Source organism: Camelus bactrianus, chromosome 3 (genome assembly GCF_048773025.1).
Source record: "Camelus bactrianus isolate YW-2024 breed Bactrian camel chromosome 3, ASM4877302v1, whole genome shotgun sequence".
Taxonomy (NCBI): Eukaryota; Metazoa; Chordata; class Mammalia; order Artiodactyla; family Camelidae; genus Camelus; species Camelus bactrianus.
The window spans coordinates 86,725,697-86,747,347 of NC_133541.1; the positions used below are offsets into that span (position 1 = coordinate 86,725,697).

Below are 21,651 nucleotides of genomic sequence, written 5' to 3' on the forward strand. Positions count from 1 at the left end.
CTGTTCTGGAGTCTAGGAAGTGTTAGATCAGGGCACTGGCACATTTGGTGTCTGGGAAGGGGCTCTCTTTCCACTGTGTCCTCATATGGCAGGACAGGGGCCAGGGAATCTCTATGGGGCCTCTTTCATAAGGGCACTATCGCTAACCTTCCAAAGGCCCCACCTCCAAACACCATCACACAGGGGACTAAGTTTCAATATATGAATTTTGGGGGAAGGGGCGGACACAAACATTCAGCCGATAGCAGGATGCTTTGAAGCAGCAGCAAGATGACACAAGTTTGAGTAGTGATCTCAATTGATACCCTATATGGCTATACATTTCTTTACCCAATCATCCAATAAAATGCACTTGAGTTCTCTCACTGGTTGAAGGCACAGTGTTCATTATCTAAAGAATAGAGATATAATCCTTGTTTTCTGAAATTTAGGGCAATTTACTGGGAAGTATCTTTCCATTTAACTGAATTGGATATGAAGTTCGGTGATGAAGGCTATCTTCTCCAGTCTCTCTTTAAAGCTCAGCTTTAAAGCAGTCATTTTCATCTTGGCTTTGTTTTGGTTTTCATCCTTGATGATAATTACGAATTTTGAATTCAGCAACAAAAACCCAGGGAAGTAGCAGACACTAACTCAACACTGAAAATTCTGCCCCATTTATGTTTTCCATCCATGCAGAAGCATAGTGACAGCCTGGATTCTGACGTGGGTGAAGAGGTATTGTGTGTGTGTGAGAGGGCCGAAGGGGGTGCATTGAAATATTAAGCCATTGAAGTACATGTAATTGACTAAAGAAGTATTTTGTTTTGTATCTGTGGAGTATGATTGTAATTCTGACCTATAAAATGTGAGACACTTTTTGTCTTCATTGCTCTTACATCAGGCGTCTTGCTGTCAACGATGTCTCCAGCTTTGATATTCTCTTCACTTTGATATCTTATGTACCAAGTTCCTCTGGGTGCCCTAAGGCTCTTCATACTTCATCCCATTATAACTTTACAAAGCTTGTACAAACTTTCACTGAAGAAGAAATTGAAGATAAGGTAAATAACTAACACGACTGAGCACTGATTTGGCGAAATTCTGTCCACAGATCATCCCATCAAAGCCTCACAACATCTTTCTGAGGTATGTGTTCATATTGTTCTCATTTGACAGAAAAATGAAGGCTCAGCAAGGCAGGGTAGCCTGATGAAGACCACTAGTTGATAAAGGGGATCAGGATTTGAACCTTTCACACATGAAATTCAGGCTAGTCCACTCCGCCATCAGCCTCCCATTAGAACTGTTTGTATTTATGTGCATTTAGAACCACACATGAATACTCAAGTCAAAGAGAACTAGTATTGTGACAGTCACTCACATTTCTACACTGTCTTAGCGTGCTTTCCCATCTCCCTGGATTCACATATGCTCTGTGCTTTCAGCTGCAGCCTCCTCCCAGGTCTCTCTGCTTCCACTTTTACAATAGTCCATCCTCCTCCACTCAGGAGCCAGAGTCATCTGTTTAACATATCCATCAAATCATGTCACTTGCTCAAAATTCTCCAGTAGTTTTCATTCCTTCCTGCTACCCTCTCCAAGTTCCTCTGCCCTCCTCTTCCTGGTTCTTATCATCCTGGCAACACTAGCCTTGATTTCCCAGGACTTGCCAACCTTGGTTCTCGCATGGGCCCTTTAGAGCTGCTGATCTCTGCCTGAAACCCCCTTCCCGCCTCTCTTCAGAAGACTGCTCACTCTCATCTGTTAGGTCTCAACTTAGATGCTACTTCCCCAAAGAGCCCCTCCTTGTCACCCGAATTTATGCTGCACCCCAACTCTCACTCAGCGCCACTGTTCTGTCATAGCACACTGTTACTTCTTTCACAGTGGTTATCACTGTCTGTAATACCCTGTTTATTTGATTAATGTCTCCCTTCGCCCCACCCTCCACCCAAAGAACATGACCTCCATGTGGGCAAGGGTAGCGTCTGACTTGTTCGCGCTGTTTATCCAGTGTGGGGGCTGGAGTGGATCTCAAGAACCACTGCTGAAGGAGAGATGATGTAGCCTGTATTCCTACCACCCAGCTGGGAGCTGACTCCATGCTTCACAGCAGGGCCTTCAGACATGTGTGCAGAGCAGATGACCTTGAAACCAAGATTTGCTACATCTTCCCAGATTCCTGTAATGATTTATCCTGACTGTTCTGAAACTAATTTTCTACAGTTTGCTCACCAGTTCGATACACAGAATGGTAATGGCTTGAGTGACCATGTACTTGAATGATTTCTTAAATGTCCATCCTTTACAAATGCTAATTCGGTGGTTAGAATCTATGGTTCTGTGACATCTGAGGACAGTGGTTTTTTGAAGTTTTGGACCTTGCATCAGCAGCATCAGCATCACTAAGAACTTGTTGGAAGTACACATTCCCAGGCCCTGCCCCAGACTTACAGACTCAGACGCTCGGAGAGTGGAACCCAGGAATCTTAACAAGCCTTCCAGGTGATTCTAATGCACACTAGAGTTTGAGAAACCCAACTCTAGGAACCTTTCAAATTATTTTCATGTTGCACATTTTTTGATGTTCAAACTTTTTTTTTTATTTAAAGAAAACTCACAGTACTTCTAGGGTGAACAGGCACAAAATCAAACAGTGCCAGGCGGCACTAAAAAGGCTGGTGATACCTTTAAGACACCAGCCCATGAGCAACTCAATTAAACCAATAAAGTATTTTAAGTGCAGTTAACAATAAGAGAGATCATACACTTAGAAATTATCTTTGTTTACATAAGCTTTTATATCTGGTTATTGTAATTTTTCTTAATTGCAGAAGGCATCATGGTATCTTTCTAAATCCTTGATATCTTTAAAAGTGAATCTGAGTAAACTAGAATCCTTGACTTCATGGAACTTGTAGAATAATGTGGTATTAGATGGATAAATACCCCCCACAATGTGTCTTTATAAAATGTTACATGCTATAAAGGAAAAATAAGAAGGTTTACTTATATGCAGGGAAGATGTCTAATTGAGATTTGGATGGGTCAGGAGCCTTCTCCGAGGTAGTGACATTGAAGTAGAGATGTAAAAGTTGTTTGAGGAATTAGCTGGCAAGAGTGGGGAAAGGGTGGAGGTGCTGCAGAGATATCACCAGGTTCCAAAGCCTCAAACAAGGACAGCTTCAGTCAGGGTCCCAAGGGAAAGCTGGTGAGTTTAGAGGGTAGTTAAGGGCTGGGGCTGGATCCCACAGGGCCCACCTTGGGAGGCGGCGTTCCAGAGTTTGGCTTATAGCCCATGTGCAATGGGAAACCATCGATGGGTTTTATACAGGAGGGAGATGATCTGTTTTACTTTATTTTCTTCAGCTTTATCAAGTTATAATTGACAAATAATGGTTTGGTTTTTTATATCTATGTATTTTTATTTAGGTATGAAATTTTTTAAAATGTGACATCCTCCCAACAGCTCACAAGCAATCAGCAAACAATATGCAATTTAGGATAACACATCTGGTGTATTACACTTGATCTGATTTACTTTTAAAAGCTCACTCTGGCTACCTGTGGAGAATGCACTGATGGGTGAAGGATCTGAAGCAGAGAGACTGTTAGAGACCACTTGAATAACCTGGGTGAGAGATGACCATCTGTGTTAGCAGAGTGGCAGTGGAGAGGGTGAGACATGGATAATCAAGATGTACTGCGGAGCTACCAATGAACTTGCTGATGGACTTGGATGTGGGAGGTAAAAGGAAGGGAGGAAGAAGTCAAGGAGGGGTTTTTGGTTGGAATAATTGGTTGGATGGTGGTGCCATTCATTGACTGGAGCTGGGAATGGGAGGTTGGGACCTACCGTAGACTGAACATTTATGTCCCCTCCCCCAAATTCATATGTTGAAACCTAATCCCCAATGTGATGGTATTTGGAGGTGGGTCTTTAAAAGGTGACTGGGTCACGAGGGTGGGGAGAATTCGCTTGCTCCTTCCACCATGTGAGGACACAGCAAAAAGATGTCCTTCTGTGAACCAGGAAGAAGGCTCTTGCCAGACCCCAAATCTGCTGATGCCTACATCTTGGATCCCAGACTCCAAAATGATGAGAAATAGATTTCTGTTGTTAATAAGCCACCCAGTCTATGGTGCTTTGTTGTAGCAGTCTAAACTAAGACAGGACCCCTATCCTCAGGGAGCTCCAGGTTGCTGGATACATCCTTTCCTAGGCGTTGGTCTCTCCTCCAGTTGAGACACTGACTCCTTGTTCACTGGTTAGTATCTGCAGCTGCTTGAAAACAAAACTAGATGCAACACGATCCACCAGCAGAAGAAAACTAAGCTGGATTTTTCTCGTTGTGGTGATAGATTTATGCTGTTAACTTTGTGCTTGGTTCACAAGGGTCAGGGGTATGCTCTGTAGCCAGGAACAAAGCAAAGCATGGAGATCAAATCTGTGACTTTGACCACAAAGGGCATCGAGTTGCTGCCTCACTGGTTTACCCGTTGTGAGCTGAGTGACTGCAGTTTTCTCACTGACCCACATGAATCGACCAGCAAAAGAGGATTCACATGCAAAGTCTTCCACAGTGGACACCATGTCTCCTGCAGTACCTACAACTAGAGAGAGAGTGGTTTCTCATCACTTCTCAGGTAAATCCACACCGCCCAGCTCAGGGCTGGGCCTCAGCCACTGCCAGCGGCTCATGCCCAGGGTGTGTCGCTGAAGCCCCCTCCCACCCACCACGGACACTGCCACTTAAGGCTCGCCACCACCTGGGATCTTCCTTTCACTGCTGGACACACACCTCATTTTTGCCCGCCTACTTCTGTTGTGCCTTTCAAACCTTAGCTCAGAAAATAAAGAGGAAAAGTTTTTTTTTAAAAAAAGGTAGCAGTCTTTGAAGAAGTCAAAAGACGAATGCCAGAACAGCCTTTCTGGTCCTAAGCGATGCTAAATACCTCATAGTACAACTGTAGGCATATTCTTTTTGGTTGCCAATTCTGAACATACTGAGCATCAGTTATGCATGAAACAGGGTCTGGGGTTTAGATGAGGAGTGTGATCTAATTCTTGCCCTAGAGGAACTTCCAGTCCATGGAGGAGCTAGGAGACACCCAGGAAGTAAGCAGTTAGAACACAGTGTGAGGAAGTTTCCAGTGAAGGCTCCTTCAGGACATGCTGAGTCCTGAAGAGTGATGAGAAGCAAAGGGGTCAGGTAGTCTGGCTAGGTAGAGGGAGCAGCTTGTACAAGGCTTGGAGGTGATTCAGAAGTTCTGAGGTCAGGACAGCAGGGATAAGTCTTGACTTTCTCTGCTCCAGGCTGACCAGTTCTTAGTCCTTCCCTTACGACGTTCTGTCCCAGGGTCCTGGTGTCCAGGAGAGGCAGAGGAAGCAGACCCATCTTGTGTCCAGGTTGGAAGAAAAAGGTTGGAGTGTTCAAACTGAGATATCTATCCAAATGACAGGACAGAAAATTTACCACCTAGGACAGATGGTGACCGAAGTTTTAATAGCACTTTAAAGTCCCAGTGTGCTTCAGGAAGAAAGTCCTTCATACCCTCTGAAAAATTAATGGATGTGGAAACTTACATGACTCCTAATAAAACTTCAGAAGTAGGCAATAGAAAGGATATTGGCATGTTGAGTCCCCTCCAAATCCTCCAAATTTATGACTCCCGATCGTACTGATGAACTAGTGGTGGGCTTTAAATTCCATTTATGGATTTAGTAGTGCATTTTGTTCTCGCTATTAGTATTTGTCAGAGACTTTTTTAATATTTCCCCTCCAGGCAGGACTCCTGTGATTAGTGACTAGTCTCTAATTCTGGATCAGTGCCAGTTGTTTTTCCAGCCCTCTAGAACATCAGTAACACTAGCAAATCTCCAAGTAGGTGATGTTATATCACACCTAACACTTACACTTGGCCAAAATTTTAAGTCCACAAGATGAATTGCAGACTTGCAGACTTAAGTAAAAGCCGTTATGTACTTAACGGTACCAAATTTTTCCATTACAAATCCTGTTTTTACTCTTTCTTAATTAAAAAAAAAAAAAAGTGCCTTGAGGGGACTTTGAATTTCTAAGCCTTCCAGATCAAAGATTTCTTCAGCTGTCTGAATTATAGGAATGTTGAAAAACAAAAACAAATCTTTTTCCTGCTATAAAATCCTTCCCATATTTTTGTCTTTATGTAACTCAAAACGGCTGACCTAAAAAATGAAGTTCTAAAAATTCACCAGAAATGGCGTAGTTTGTAATTTTGAAAGTGTCATTCTAATTAATCTGATCCAAGAATAAGTTTTTCTAAATTCTTATTTGATGATCTAGAAAATTGCCAAATAGCACTTCAAATAAAATAACATATGTCTAAGAATACCAGAATGTTTTAAATTGTTTATTAAAGTGATTCAGGACTAAATTGTAATAATTTGGGCATGGTGGTAGTGAGGGCTGGTGTAATTTTCCTCTGACTCCACAGACATCCTTGGCTACATATGTGTCCTTTTAGCAGCACGATTGGCAAAACAGGGAGCTGCTTATTTCAGAAGCTTTTGCAAGAAGGTGTAGACTTTTTATAAAGCAGTAGTTTATATGTAGTCATCATGTTGCTGATATTTTCAGTATACATCCTGACCCTCGGCATAAACTGCTTTTAGCGGGGGGGTGACGTTAGCTCATTGGTAATCTGGTATAATAGCTACTCTTACAGTTTGCTACCAGGCACTAGTGGTCTCAGAATTTCAGCACTTCCAAAATGAACCACTTCTTACTTTGTCTCTAGAGAGATATTTCATTATGCTCATACTAATGAAAAAAACTAGATGGCAAATATGGTAAATAGGACGTGTTCTTTTGCACGAGGGAGTGGTAGTGGCTTAGTGCTTTCTGACACTTGAGACTTAAGGCACTTTTATATGTACAAGAGGACATTTGTTTCCAATTTCTTCCTGTGTTACCTTTAAATTTTTTAATAAGTTTTTTTCTAATTATTAAAAAGAAATACAGTCTAGAAGAAAATTAAAAGACAAAAAAGTAAAAAATACAAACATAAAAGAGTTTTAAAAATCCCACCATCTGCATTTGTTTTATGTCAATTTACATTTTGTTGATTTTTGCTTTATGAGAATGTATTTACATAATTGAGATCATGTTGCATACAGAATTTCTACTTTTTTCTTTAAAACATGTTACTCTGAGTTCTGTAGCATTAATCTTAATGACTATATAAGATTGCTTTGTAACCATTTTGGGACATTCAAGTTGCTTCCAGTATTTTGCTAACATAAATAATTCTGCAGTTCACCACATTATACATAAAACTTTTCCAATATTGCTGTATTAGACAAAGATTTTAGGTTGTAAGTCACAAGAAATCAGTTCACTCTGGCTTAAGCAAAAGGACTATATTAGCTTGGGTAACTAAAAACTAGGGATGGAGATGGCTTCAGGCATAGCTGGACTCATCTCAGTGTCTTCCGGAATCCATCTTTCCATCTCCTGGACCAGCTTCCCTTTGTGCCAGTTTCATTCTCACGCCTGCTCCTTTACCTTCTCCCAAAAGATACAGCAACTCTTTCCTACTACTTCCAGCAGAACTCCCACAGCTGAGGCTCACTAACTCGACTGGTGTCATACATGGGTATCCCTGAGCCCATCACCAGGGCCAGGGTGCGGGAATATTCTGGTTGGCCTACAGAGCATCCCCATTCCCTCTCCCACCTCTCCCATGTGACTCCTCCATTGCCCTCACTCTGCACACCTGGACCCTTTGCTGTTTCTTGAACCCACCAGTCTGCCCTTCAGCCAGGGCCACTGCTCTTGTCCCCCAATGTCCCCACAGCTTTCTGCCCCCTTGCTTTCTTCAGGCCCTACTCAGGGGTTTCCCTGACCACCTCTTCACTTTCTAGCCCCTCTCTCTGCTGCCTCCCTTCACAGACTTATGACTACCTGATGTTCTGTGTTCACATGGTGTGTCTGAATTACCATCTCCTTGCATGGGAACCACGAGGGCTGGCACTGTCTGTTCACAGCTCTGACCAGCATTCAGTATTCACCGAGTCAGTGAATGAGTTTGCCAGGCCAGGTGTGTACCCATCTGTTGGGTCAGCCCACCCTAAGGATAAGCAGTGCCTGAGGGGATGGTGGGATTCCTCAGAGAAAACAGGTGGTCATCTCCAGACCAAGCGGGACTGGATGCTGGACTGACCAAAACAGTGATGCCCCTTCAAGTTCAGACTGCTTTTGACAGCAAATTCCCAGGGGTGGGACTTCAAAGGATTCAAATGTTTTGAGGTTCCTGGTATGTTCTTTGCTGCCCCCTATAAAAATTCTCCTTGTAAGGGACAAAATAATCTTTCTTAAAGGAATATCACATTGTGCCCCCCTAAACTGAACTGGATAGGAATAACGGAAGAGCCTTACCCCAGCACCCCAACCCCTCACACCCGTGATCTGCCCTCAGCCTATCTCTGACCTCCCAGGTCCTCATGCTCCCGCTCCCTCTCTACCTGCAAGGCCTGAATCACAGATCTCACCTGGCAGCCAGCTGACTACCCTCTGTCCTTCAGAGCTCACCTCAAAAGTCCCCTCAGGAGCCACTAGAACAGCGCCCCTCCCCCACCGCACCCCAGCCTCTCCAGCAAACCTAGTGGTTTTTATACAGTGCCAAGACCCTTTTATTTGTTACCTCATTTATTCTGTCTTCATCACTAGAATGTAAGTTCCACGATGCCCTGTTCTCATCCATTGCTGTATCCCCCAAACTCAAAGCTGGTACCTGACCTATCAAAGGCCTTTCATAAATTCTTCTGGGAAAAAAAAATAACCAACTGCTCTTCAGGAAAGCTGTAGCAATTAACACCCCATCAGCAGTAAGAATGCTCATTTCATCTCATCTCTCACTGAAGCAGTTTTCTTAGAACACAGCTCAAGAGGTGGATTTTTTGGACCTTCACTGCATGAGTCTCCAGGTCTCAGAAGAAGCTGTGGGGCCGTTTTCTAGCAGCTCCCCTCTCACCTGAACAGAGATCAGGTGCACTGTGCTACTGCCAGGTATGTTACAACAAAGCCCTAACAAGGCTAGCTTAAGTACAGCCTGAAGCTTCAGCTCCACTATGTAAATGAAAAAAAAAAAATCCTTTTTGTTGCAACTGGACTCAAGGGAACTTTCTAAAAATGTTACATTGAGTAAAAATTAGTGAGAAATCATCTCAAGTATTTGGGATGTGGATGGGCACCATTTCTGTGCATTCCCATCCCCGATTATCCAGCTGTGTTTGTATTTTGATATACAGAATCTTCTTTAGTCTGTTCATCATTAACATGAAAATGCATATGCTTTTGTACATTACTTTTTCAAAGAACTTAGGTTTAAAAAAAAGTCTTGCAAAAATAATTGATCTATATAAAAAGTATTTAATATAGAGAACACCAAAGCACCTTTCACAGGTAAAAGTCCCTGTGCCATATATCAGATAATACTAATCAAATCTCCCTTTACCTGAAAAGAATTTCTGTTTGAATACAAAGTAATAAACTTCCAATCCCCATCTTTCTCAGACAGATCTTATATATCACTCAACCCAGGTATCACAATTAATCCAGCAAAGTAATGAATGTGTTCTTCAAAAGAATATAGCCAATAAAAAATTTTCTAGTTTAAAAATAGCACCACTTGAGGAGAGGGATATGTCTTTTAAGTGCAAAGTCCCTAAGCAAGTGATTTACCAAAATTCATGGAAACTAAACTTTGAGTGGTTGATCTTTGTAACTTCCCTGTGATCTAGGGCGGAAAACAGAAGAAAGTTTAAAAACAAAGCAAAACAGTAACTTTGAAGACTCAAAAGACACACACACATACACACACACACACACACACACCCCTACACCCCTGCCAGAGTGTGTGCTTCTTTGTTTTCTGCTAGTTGTATCACCAGTCAGCGACCTCTACCACAAAGGGCGTTTTCACATCGATCTTGCCGCTGTTGACGATGGAGCAGTCGGTGAGCGGACGGTCATGCCCATCAGTTGCCTGCAGTTCTATGGAGTGGACCACTGTCTGGTGAGAGAAAAGTAGACCCATGGTTCACTTCTGACCAGCAACAGTGGTGATCCAGAAGTGAAATCAATGTGAAGTCTGAAAGCCCAAGTGGGGATAAGTTGTTTTTTATGATTATAAAAACCATGCAAGCTAAGTATGGAAAATTTAAAAATAGTCAGGAAGTTTATATATAACAGAATAAAATTTACCCACTACCTTGCCAATTAAAGAACATATTTGTGTGTTTCCTCCCTTCTTTTTATTAGTATTTTATATTCTAAAAAAAAATTAGATATTTTTACAAGCATCTAGCTCTAATAAAAAGTATTTCTACTCACTTGTTAGAACCCAACTTAAAAGTTAGCATGGAGTTTGAGTCAGTTTCAGCTCCACTCTATAAGAGGTCTAGGCAGAAGAAAGTGGGCCAGAAAGCAGATTTATAAGCAGAGATAGTTCTGGGTTTGCCCATTTTAATGTGGACCCCACCCATTAATCTACAGGTTGAATCTGATACTTCTGTAACCTCAACCACACAGTGATGTAAAGGCCCCTTTGTCTACTCTGGAAGGCTCCAGAAGCCCATGTATTGCTTTATGCTTCATACTGTCAAGGACTCGGCAAGGGTGTGGGTATGTATGTGCACCTGTGCACACGTGTGAACCTAGAGCAGCAGCCACACGTCCGAATTACCTGTGGCACTTTAAAGCCTGTGTATTTAACGGTTAAATTGGACATTTCTGTGCTATGTTTACCACAATTTTTTAAATGCTTATTTGTGGGCCCACGTCTAGAGGTTCTGATTCTGTGAGTCTGGGGTGAGGGCCACTGTTAACAAAGCAACCCAGATGATCTCTGGAGGATCAGAGGATGGAATTCAGAAGATTCTGAAAATCCCTTACAACAGTAGAAACACAGTTTTTTTTTTCTTATTCTGTAAAGACAGTTATAGTTTTCATTTGTTTTTCAAGGTAGTTTATGACTCATAAATTGTGAAGGACTGTTCATCTGAGACCAGGCAGCAGGTGTCCCAGGATGTGTAATGTTGGGAGTGGAGGAGAATGAGGATTTTAAGGTTCCTATTGTGATTATGATTGTGAATTGGACCCCATGGATATTCTTTGAGACATAGCAGCGTAAACTTGAATTCTCTTTAGTAATTTTGGTTGCTATACTCTGTGTCTTTGAAGGTGACTTATGTCTGTACTGAACCACGTGGGGCTCAGGGTTTTTAAAAATACTTTATTTTAAATTGTGGTAAGAAACACATACCATAAAATTTACCATCTTACCCATTTCTGAGTGTACAGTTCAGTAATTTAAGTATATTCACATTATTGTGCAACTGATCTCTAGAACTTTTTCATCTTGTAAAACTGAAGATTTATAGTGATACCCATGGAACACCAGCTCCCCATTTCTGAACCCAAGCCCCCAGCAGCCACCATTCTACTTTATGTTTCCATGTATTTGACTACTTTAGATACCTCATTTAAATGGAATCATACAATCATTTAGTGACGAGCCTGTTTCACTTAACAGTATTCTTAAAGTCTGTCCATGTTGTATAGCCTGTGACATGATTTCCTTCCTTTTTAAGGCTGAATCGTATCTCATTGTATGTACATACAGGATTTTAGTTCATTACATTAAAAAGAGTTTCCAATTATATCAAGTAGTGAGATAAATTAAGTACTCAACTTCTCATGCCAAGTCCTCAGCTTTGCCCCAATGCTCCTAACAATTAAAATACGATACCACATATAATTTATTCACCTCGGAAAAGGCAAGTCAGCATATAATTATGGCTCTCTAACAAGCACATTTATAGATTAAATCACTAAAGGTACCCCCATTATAAATATAAAGCTTTGAACAAGAAAAAACAATATATCAAGTTACCATTCCATCGATGACTTTTCCAAATACCACATGCTTGCCATCCAGCCAGGTGGGCTTGGTCAAGGTGATAAAGAACTGAGAGCCGTTGGTGTCCGGCCCTGCATTGGCCATGCTGACCCACCCAATGCCATAATGCTTCAGTTTGAAGTTCTCATCTGGAAACGTCTCACCGTAAATGCTTATACCTGGGTGAGACAAAACAAAAAAGGGGAGAATCAACAGATGTTATATGAAAGGAAATTCCTCAAAGGAAAACATAAAGTTTGAGTAGAACTGAGTAATAGAAGCCTGTAGGAGGTGGGGATGGGAAAAGATGGTCCAACATAAGGAGGAATAAAGCAGAGGATAAAATTAACTCCTTAAGGAAACAGAACACCAGGGACTGAAACAAACAAATGAAAGTATGACACAAGATAGTAGGGTCCCCTCTGGCCTCAAACCAAGACCCAAACCATGACCAAGCAAGTCAGTGATTTCACTCTGAAATGGGAAGGAAGCAATGGACAGGATGAAATCCTGAACCTAGAGAGAAAGAGGACGAGCCATCCTAGTGGCTCCAACTCTGTCCTGAGATTCAGCTCACTTGTCCTGGGTCACTCCTGTCTCAGCACCCAACCCAACTAGAGTGCAGTATGCACCTAATCTACACTCTCAGCTAATTCTCACAACAGTCCCAGAGAATGGGTATTCTCATTCCTATTTGAATGGTAAACAGAGATTATCAGACTCACAAACGGCAGAGCAGGACATGAACAGTGATGTTCTGACTCTAACACTCTTTCCTGCCTCAGCACTAAGAGCAATAGTGCCAGCCTGGAAGTCATTAGGCATGGTGACTTCAGGGCTCACCAGGATACAGAGGGTGACGGCAATTGAGAGCACCCAAGGATCCAACCTTGAACAGAAGCCCCAGAGGCAGGCATGTAGGCTGGAGTCCTAGCATAGCAGCAGGGAGAGCAGAACACATTTTTCCTATAAAACAACAGTACGGACCAGGAGAAGTATCTCTCCATTCTCCAACACCTTGAGTGCCTGTCATGCCCACCTCCTCCACTTTAGGACTCCTTATCCATCGATGACCAACCTTAAAGCCCTGGCTCAGTTAGAAGGACCAGAAGTGGCTATCAAAGGCAAACAATTTATAGCTGATTGGTCAGTGACACACAAGATGGCCTGGCAGGAAAGTTCTGCCTGCAGAGAGGTCTAGGCTAAATTTAAGTGATCCAAAAGGTCCTATCTCCAAAACAGAATATTTTAACTCTGCACATGCACACACACATACGGCAGGAAAAGCAGGCAGAGACACACAAAGAAAAGAGGACACAGTAAAGCTCTGTCACCATTACTTCAGGGCCTCAGGCAGGATGGTGGGGTGCCAGTCCAGAGGGGACCAGTACTGGAGCTGCAAGCTTTTCCAGTGAGACTCAGCTCTGCAGCGGCTGGGACTACTGTGCTGAGCATCCTCACCAGCCCCATTAACCCAAGCAACCTGCACATGTTCTCCTGCTCCATTCAACATTCCCATGCCCGGCAGCATCTCCGCAGGGACTAAAACAATCGTCCCGAAATTTTGGACAAAGCCAAGCCTTTAATGGTAGCCATTTTGTTATAAATAAACCATTGCAATAAACATAAAATTAGCCCTAGGGCTTGAAAATGACCCAAGTGTTTCTTTAAAAAGTTAGCAGTTTAATATCCACCAAAACCAGTATTTGCTGAAATAGAAATCTTAAACCTGAAGTAAATTTAAATTCTGTGTAATTATGTATATTATGTGTGTGTTCAGGAAAAGAACTCACAACATTTTTGAGGAAAAACGGTCACAGGGGCTGGGTAGCTGGAATCCTCAGAAACAGTAAGCTCAGGGATATCTGAAAAGCTATAAACTTAATTATTTGTACTTTAAAGAACTCTAACTTTGTTGATAAAAATTAAGTTACATTATATTTGACAACTTGTCTATTACTTTCACTTTTTTTAATTATTGAAAAGCTCACAGTAAAATGAAAGAATTTTGAAAGAAGGAGGCAAATTCACCTGTAATCCTGTCACCTAAGTGTCAGTCTGATCACCCTGGCATGATGCCCTCAGGCCTCCTGCACCAACCTACACATTTGCAGCTGGCTGCCACCACACTGTACAGTTTTATAGCCTACCTTTCTTTGTGATGACAAACGTCTTTCTGTACTGCTACATACTAGGAGTCTACCATTCAATCACTGCAGAACAGTCTACTAAATGAGTACATCTCCACTATAGAAAGATAATGAACACCAAAGCAATACTGTTTTAAATTAGGAAGCCTAACTCATTTGTACCTACCAAGATCTTGTTAGATGAGGCTCCCCCAAACTCCATCCTTCTTAAAGAATTAGATTGGTTGTCTTTATGACTTTGTTCTTTAAACCTGGGAGTTCGATATACTGGATAAGTATATTGTCTTAATCTTAGGTTTCACTTTGGTAAGCAGGAAAGGAAAAATGTGCGAGACCACATTACCGCCAGTGCCGTCTCCACGGGTGAAGTCTCCTCCTTGAATCATGAAATCTTTGATGACGCGATGAAATTTGCTTCCTTTATATCCATATCCTTTCTAAAGAGATTAAGTCAATTGAATATACAAGTAGATATAACCCATACTGAAAGATAAAGCCCAGTGTTTATCTGGAAATGACAAAATGAGAAAGTTACACAAAATATCTACAGAACTAGATCAGGTCCTTGCAATAATTTACTGATAGAAATTTATCATTAGCTGACCAAAAAATACATAAACAAACTATGGAAGTAAAGTACTAATGTGCATAAGTAAAATAGAGAAATCTGCATTTTCACTTGGTAACTGTTTCCCCCCACTTTCTAAAACCCTGAGTGCTTGAAGAATACACATTTTATAGGAAAATAAAGTAAAATATTATTAGATGTCTCAGGTTCATCTCACTTACTAACTTAATACTTATTTTCCCAGCATGCATCTTTATGCTTGGCTTAAAAGAAGGAAGATCCAATTGTGTGCACAGTTAACGGGAATAAAACTGAGATATACCTCTCCTGTTGCCAGAGCGACAAAATTTTCCACAGTCTTGGGCACGACTTTTCCAAAGAGGCCAATCACTATTCTGCCAACATCTTTATCTCCAATCCTCACATCAAAGAAGACCTGTGTGTGGTTGAAAGGCAGAAGGTTATAAGAAGGAAAAGCCGCGCTATAGGGTAGGTGAACATTACAATCTGGGAGTTGATTCGCATGTAAGAGCCCTGCCCACCAGTATTTTATAAAGGGGTCGTGAAGGAGCATGAGATAAATTAGAGCTCTGAAACCATTCTGTAGGTGCTTCTCCCTCACAAATATTCATTTACCACACATTTATGGAGCACCCCCCTGGGCCAGGCCCTCTACCAGGAACGGTTTAAAGTCTGACTCAGTGCTGTGAGAGGCAGCCAGTCATGTCTCCAGGAACTCCTCTCCTCCTCACCCCAGACCAACACTGCTGTCGCCTCCTGTTTCCTAGCTTTGTAGACGCAGGTAAGAGTGGAGACTTCTTCTGAGAGGTAATGCTCTCCCATCTTGGCAGGAGAAAAAACTGGTGAGGAGAGAAATTATCTAACCATCCAGATTTATTTATTTTTAAATTCGAGCACTGCCAAACTCCCACTGAGTGCTCAATAGACATCTGCTGTCAAGGGAACTGCGAAAGATGATCAGAACATACAGCACTCCTCCAAAAGGCCCGCCATGTGCTTCCAAACATGCTAAGGCACCAGGGCTCCAGCACGTCCAGAGAACAGCAGACATTACACTCGGGTCCTGACAGGACCATTTTCCCTGTACACTCAGACACCGAATGCAGTCGTCATGTTCCCGAAGTTGCACAAGTAGAACGTGTCCTTCCTCTATCACAACATTTTAGAACTGAAGAAAGAAAGCACACATCAGGAGTGAGTGTGAGTCACTTTTTTGCAGATAAACCTTAAAAATTCACTTGAACCTTTTTTTAACCGTTTCATCTGAAATGAAATTATACATGTTTTCCTTCACAAATCACTGTGTTCATACGATTCTGAGACAGAACGCTTGAAAAGGCCACGGAGTCGAAGGGCATTCTATTAGTGAGTTTAGATTATATGAAGCAATTTACCGTTTGAATGGATAAAAAAAGACATTTAAGAGATGGCTTTAAAAAAAAATAAGAAGGGTTGTCACAGAAAAAGATGTCGTACAGTTTAGAAAAATCACTAAGTAAAGACTGTCAAGCTTTATTTAGTCCAAGACGAGGGCTTCTGCCAATACGTCAGTTCGTCTGTCACCGGGTGATGTGATATTTAGTGTTCCATGTGGCATTCTGCAATTTTACATGGCCAAAGCAGCAAAAATTGTTTTATTTATATAGTAGAATTTTCCAGAATGCACAAAAGACCGTGCCCTTGAGATGCAGCAGTGCACTAGAGAAGGACAATTCAGGAAGCAGCATTCACGTGCACAGGAGCCCAGTTGTGCAGAGCTGGGGCCAAAGAGAAGCAGGTTCTCCAAAGGGATTTCCGAGCCAAGGAGTAAATTCAATAACTGGCAATAAGGAAGCAGCACCAGGAAAGGAGTCGGGGACATAATTGTAAAGAGGCACCATGTAAGCCAGTAGAAAAGCCTGCGAGACTTTAAAAATAAAGAAGAGAAAATAAAGTCCATGAACATCTCCACAGCAAAGAGAATAAAATGTGAGAGAGCAGTGTGAGAAGATGAAGAAAAAGTGTCTATCACCCAGCATAGCTCTTCAATAAGAATCTCCTTTTCTTACACGTGGCCTAGCACATGTATTAATATGATTTTTTCCCCAAACCTCAGCATCCTTCACATTCAATGAGTGATGGCAAGAAAATATAGCATAGTTTCCCTAACTCTAATGGAAATGAGAAAATCAGATCTTATTGTCAACAAATATTTGTCAAAGATCTATATAAAGGCAGTGTGAGGGGACCAGCTCCTGGAGGGCATCCGTGTCCTAAGGGAGCTTACATAAAGAGACCGGCCAAGTATTTGCAGCAACATGGATGGACCTAGAGATGATCATACTAAGTGAAGTAAGTCAGACAGAGAAAGACAAGTATCCTATGAGATCACTTATATGTGGAATCTAAAAAATGATACAAATGAACTTATGTACAAAACAGAAACAGACTCAGAGTTGTAGAAAATAAACTTATGGTTACCAAAGGGGAAAGGAGGAGAGGGATAAATCAGGAGTTTGGGATCAACAGATACACACTACTATATATAAAATAGATGAACAGCATGGGGAACTATATTCAATATCCTATAATAAACCATAATGGAAAAGAGTATGAAAAAATACACACACACACACACACACACACACACACACACACACACAACTGAGTTACTTTGCTGTGCACCAGAAACTAACACAACATTGTAAATCAACTAAACTTCAATAAAAAAAAAAAAGAGGCCAAGAAAATGAACAACCACAATACAAGGTGGCCACATGTGACAAGTGCCCCAAGAACACTGTATACCCAGCGTTCTGGAGGGATGTTAAGGGCTGAAGGAAGGCATCCTAGAGAAGGTGTGATGTGAGGCCAGCCTGAAAGAAGGGAGCAGCCTCCAGGGATAAGAGTGGACACAAGCCCCACCTGGCAGAGTTCTTTCTGGAACCAGAGCACCAAGGCAGGAAATCTGATCCACGTGCAGAGAAGCACCACAACCCTTCTGACCACAACCGGCTGGGAAGGGAAACTCTCACCAGCTCCAGATGGCAAAGGAAGGATGCTGACTAAGAGATACAGGTTTTGTTAGGCCATGTTAGAAGTGTGAAAGACAAAATTTCAGTCTGAGGCTGAGTCCAGTTGGACTTCCATTGATCGTTAATATGGCTCTCTCTGACTATGCAGGGAATCCCTAAGGGGGTAGAAAAGCTGTTCTTAGATCCCCAGTGCCCAGCACAGTGTCAGCTCAAGCAGGTTCTCAAGAAAGTCTAAATAGTTCAATGTAAGGTGATAATGAGGACCAGGGCACACACACCTACACACTCGGTGCAGGTGGCCAGGGTGGCTGTCAGGCAAACCCTCTCACCCTAGATCATCTGACTTTGATGCCTGTCCTTGGGAACAGGCCCTGTGCTAAACAAGTGGTGGGGCTGCAAAGCCCCTACCCCCTGGAGTCACAGTCCCACAGGAGAGAAAGCACATGTACAGGGAGCTATAATATAATGGGAAGTCAGGTTTTATCAGAAGATGTGCACAGATAAAATGCCACGGATAGAGGTTGTTTCTGTAGGGATCAGGGCGGGCTTCCTGGAAAAGGTGGAACTTGGATTCCACGTTGCACTTCAGAAGCAGGCGCCTCAGTCACTCCTTTTTCCCCTTATGGCTGCCCTTGAAAGTCATTTGAAAATTATGGGGCACTGGAGGTGAGGAGAGACAGGGGAAGAGGCCAGAGGCACTCAAAACAATCTGCCCCAAACCCCTGTATTGTTAATCCTGCTTCCGTTTGCAAAGCAGCTGGGGAAGACACCAAGTATGTGAGCTGTGATGTCAAGGAAACTGTTCCCAAACCCAGCTCCACTAATAAGTGGCCGTGGGACCTTGGGCAACTCTGAGCTCCTGTTCCTCATCTGTACGCAGATGATGATTCCTCTCAGGGCTGCACTGCCTGCGAGGATTACTAAGACAACACAAATAACACTAACAATTGACCTCTTAAATCAGTAACTTCAACTGGGGCTAAGTGCTTTACCTGCATTATCACATCTAATATGCAAAACCCTGCATCCAGTAGGTATTATTTCCATCTCTATTTACAGAGGCGAGCCTCAGACATTATCAGATAACTCACTGTTACCCCGGCCTCAGCCTCTTGGCCACTCCAAGCTGCAGAAAGTGCCAGCAAGCTGTGACGTGCGTGCAACTGGAAAGACAGCAGCATCACTTTCTATACTCGTGGTGCCTTTCCCTGCACAGAGCCCATGGCATCTGCTGGAAAATGCAGGGCTGCAAGTGCCAATTCAGTGGACTTTGAGACAGAGCCCTGACCCTAGCCCTCTATGGCTGGGCAGGAGGCTGAGGTGGTGGCTGTCAGCAGGATTCATGGACAAGGTAAGTGCCATGAAAGGGCCCTGGGAGGGGGGGTGCAGCACTTCACACCTCTCTTATTTACAGATTCTTATTTTTAAACAAAATCAGAGGAAAAAGTAAAGACTCCTGGGAGAGGGGTAGATATAGCTCAGTGGTAGATTGTGTGCTTAGCATGCACAAGGTCCTGGGTTCAATCCCCAGTACCTCTACTAAAAATTATAATAAAATAAAAATAAATAAACCTAGTAACCTCCTCCCCCCAAAAAAAGATTAAAAAAAAAAAGACTACTGGGAAAACAATACACTAGAATGATAAGCAATTAATCTACTTTTCCATACTCAGAGAAATCATTTTTAATGTCTCCATTTTCCAATAGATTCGCTATTTTTAAAATGCCCACTGAAAAGGTAATTCAACAGAGATGAATCTGTAGAAGGACATGCCTACACAGCTAGTTTTTAGAACTTAATGACAAACTCATGGAGAAAAAAGGAGATACGCTGAGTGACTATTTCAAAAGTACAGCACAGGAAAACTCAGTGACAGCACCCTGGACTTGAGGCTGAGATGCCCCAACTTTCCCCCTCGTGCAGCCCCCAGCTTCCTCCCCTCTCTGAGAGATTCCCAGTCCAGGCTGCACACCTCCAGAGATTGTGATTACTTGCTCTGGGGTGGGTCTCTGAACTGGTAGATCTGAAAGCTTCCTGGGTGAAGCTTGTTCCCAAATAGTATAGGTGATGTCCTCACACTAAGAAATTATTTGTTGCTTATCTGAAATTCACATCTAACAGGGCATCCTGTATTTTATCTGGCAAACCTACTCCCACTCCCCTACCCCTATCTAAACCATCGGCAAGTCCTGTTAGTTATACTTCAAAAATCTATTTTCAGTCCCTCCCTGGTTTCCCATTTCCACAAATATCCCCCCTATTCCAAGCCACCACCATCTGGACTCTGACCTGGAGCTCTGAATGACCTCCCACTTCACTCTCCACTGAGCAGCCACAGTAATTGTTTAAAAGCATATATGAGATCATGTCAATCCCATTCTTTAAAACCCTATATTAGGGTGTATTTCCTTCATTTCATCATTTTATGAATTTTATGTTTATGGCTGTATCCCATGAGACACCCCCCCCCCCGTAGTATCTGCAGGCTGAAGGCACCACTCCTCCCCCCACTCCCAACCCTTCAGCTCTGTGTAAGCTATTTCCCAAAACTTAGATACGCAAAAAACATCAAGGGGCTGGGAGGAGAATCAGCGCTCAAATCAATCAGGCTCAGTTTATCACTGCACACACCCCGTAGCGCGGCCTTTCTGTTCACCCTTAGGCTCCATCAGATGTTGGACTGAACCTCCCCCGCCCTTTATCCTGCCCTCTCCTCAGGTGGGGTCTGTGATAGAGGGTGAAGACACTCTACTACTAGTTCAACACTATCATTTCTCCTGGCAAACACCAGACTGATTGTTAAGACCACTTGCAGCTGCCCTTCCTTCCGGATTCCAAGACGCTACCGCCAGCGGGTTTTTTCGAAGTGGTTATCAAGGGCACCAAATCATTCCCTCCCTTCGTCTCTCCCTGCACCCTCCCATTATCTTCTAGCCTTGGGTAAATATGCTGGGGGGAAAAAAAAAAGAGCTGAAGCGGTAAAGACACAGTCTATGGCAGATGTCCCGCCTAATCGAGATGAAAAGGCTGGTCTCAGTTACACAGGTGCCGCCCGTGCTGTTCTGGGACCATCCCAAGTCCAGAGTCTACCCGCCAGCCGCCAGAGTCTGCAAAGCGCACCTCTCCCTCGCAGGGGAGGATGATTCCTACATTGAGAAGGAGAACAGCCTTTCGTTTAAGAAAAGCCAGGTAACGCCTGCACCGGCACCACTGCAACAGGAGCTGGACCTGGGCTCTGCCAGGGCGGGTGACAGCCGCGGCGGGCGGCCCAGTGCAACCCCTCCACTCGAAGCGCGTCTCCTCCGCCCATCCTCTCCCTACCCTGCCACCCCGCCCCACATTCTTCCTGCTTCTATTCCGCAGTCCCCGCCACGCCGTAGGAAGTACTCGGTTGTCTCCTTCCTGGAGAAAGGGCCCACCGGTTCCGGAAGCTTCTCCCAGCTCCTGGGCCGGTCACGTCGTACCACCAGCCCGGGAGACAGAGTTCAGACAGTCTGCCGCGGGGGCAGGCTGGGACACGGCCCTGCGCCCTCAAATCTCCAGGGGGATAGCGGCCCCCGCGCGCGGGCAGCCCCCTCCCACCAAGCCCCGCGGCCGCCTCCAGTCCTCAGCGCCCGGGAAGCCCCCTCCCCGCCCCTCTCCCGGAGATTCCAGTCCTCAAAGCTGCCTCATCCCCCCCGGCCAGCACGAGGGGAAGTTGCTGCCCGCCGCTCGGTCACCTTGGCCGTCACCGAGGGGCCTCTCTTACGGACGCCCGAGGCCCCTGTAGAAGGCACGAGCGCGCTGACCCCCACGCAAAGCACGAGAAAAAGCAGCAGCCGGGGACTCGAGCCCATGGTGAGCGGTGGCAGTGGCAGCAGCGACTCCGACGCGACAGCTGGCGGGACTCCTGGCCGGCTGCGCCTGCGCACTTCCCGGTGGAGGGGGTGGGGGGGTTGTGGATGGAGCGGCTGGGGCAGGGCTGGAACCTGG

At 43.7% G+C, this 21,651-nt stretch overlaps 1 protein-coding gene across 1 annotated transcript; it reads right to left on the minus strand.

Moving 5' to 3' along the window:
* Positions 1-9,375: 9,375 nt before the first annotated feature.
* On the minus strand, positions 9,376-21,612 carry PPIC (peptidylprolyl isomerase C). Its single transcript, XM_074360559.1, has 5 exons — positions 21,399-21,612; positions 14,966-15,079; positions 14,419-14,512; positions 11,920-12,104; positions 9,376-10,038 (listed from the first exon to the last, which is right to left on the minus strand). The coding sequence occupies exons 1-5, from the start codon at positions 21,513-21,515 to the stop codon at positions 9,910-9,912; spliced, it is 639 nt and encodes a 212-aa protein (XP_074216660.1). The 5' UTR covers positions 21,516-21,612; the 3' UTR covers positions 9,376-9,909.
* Between the last annotated feature and the right edge of the window lie 39 nt (positions 21,613-21,651).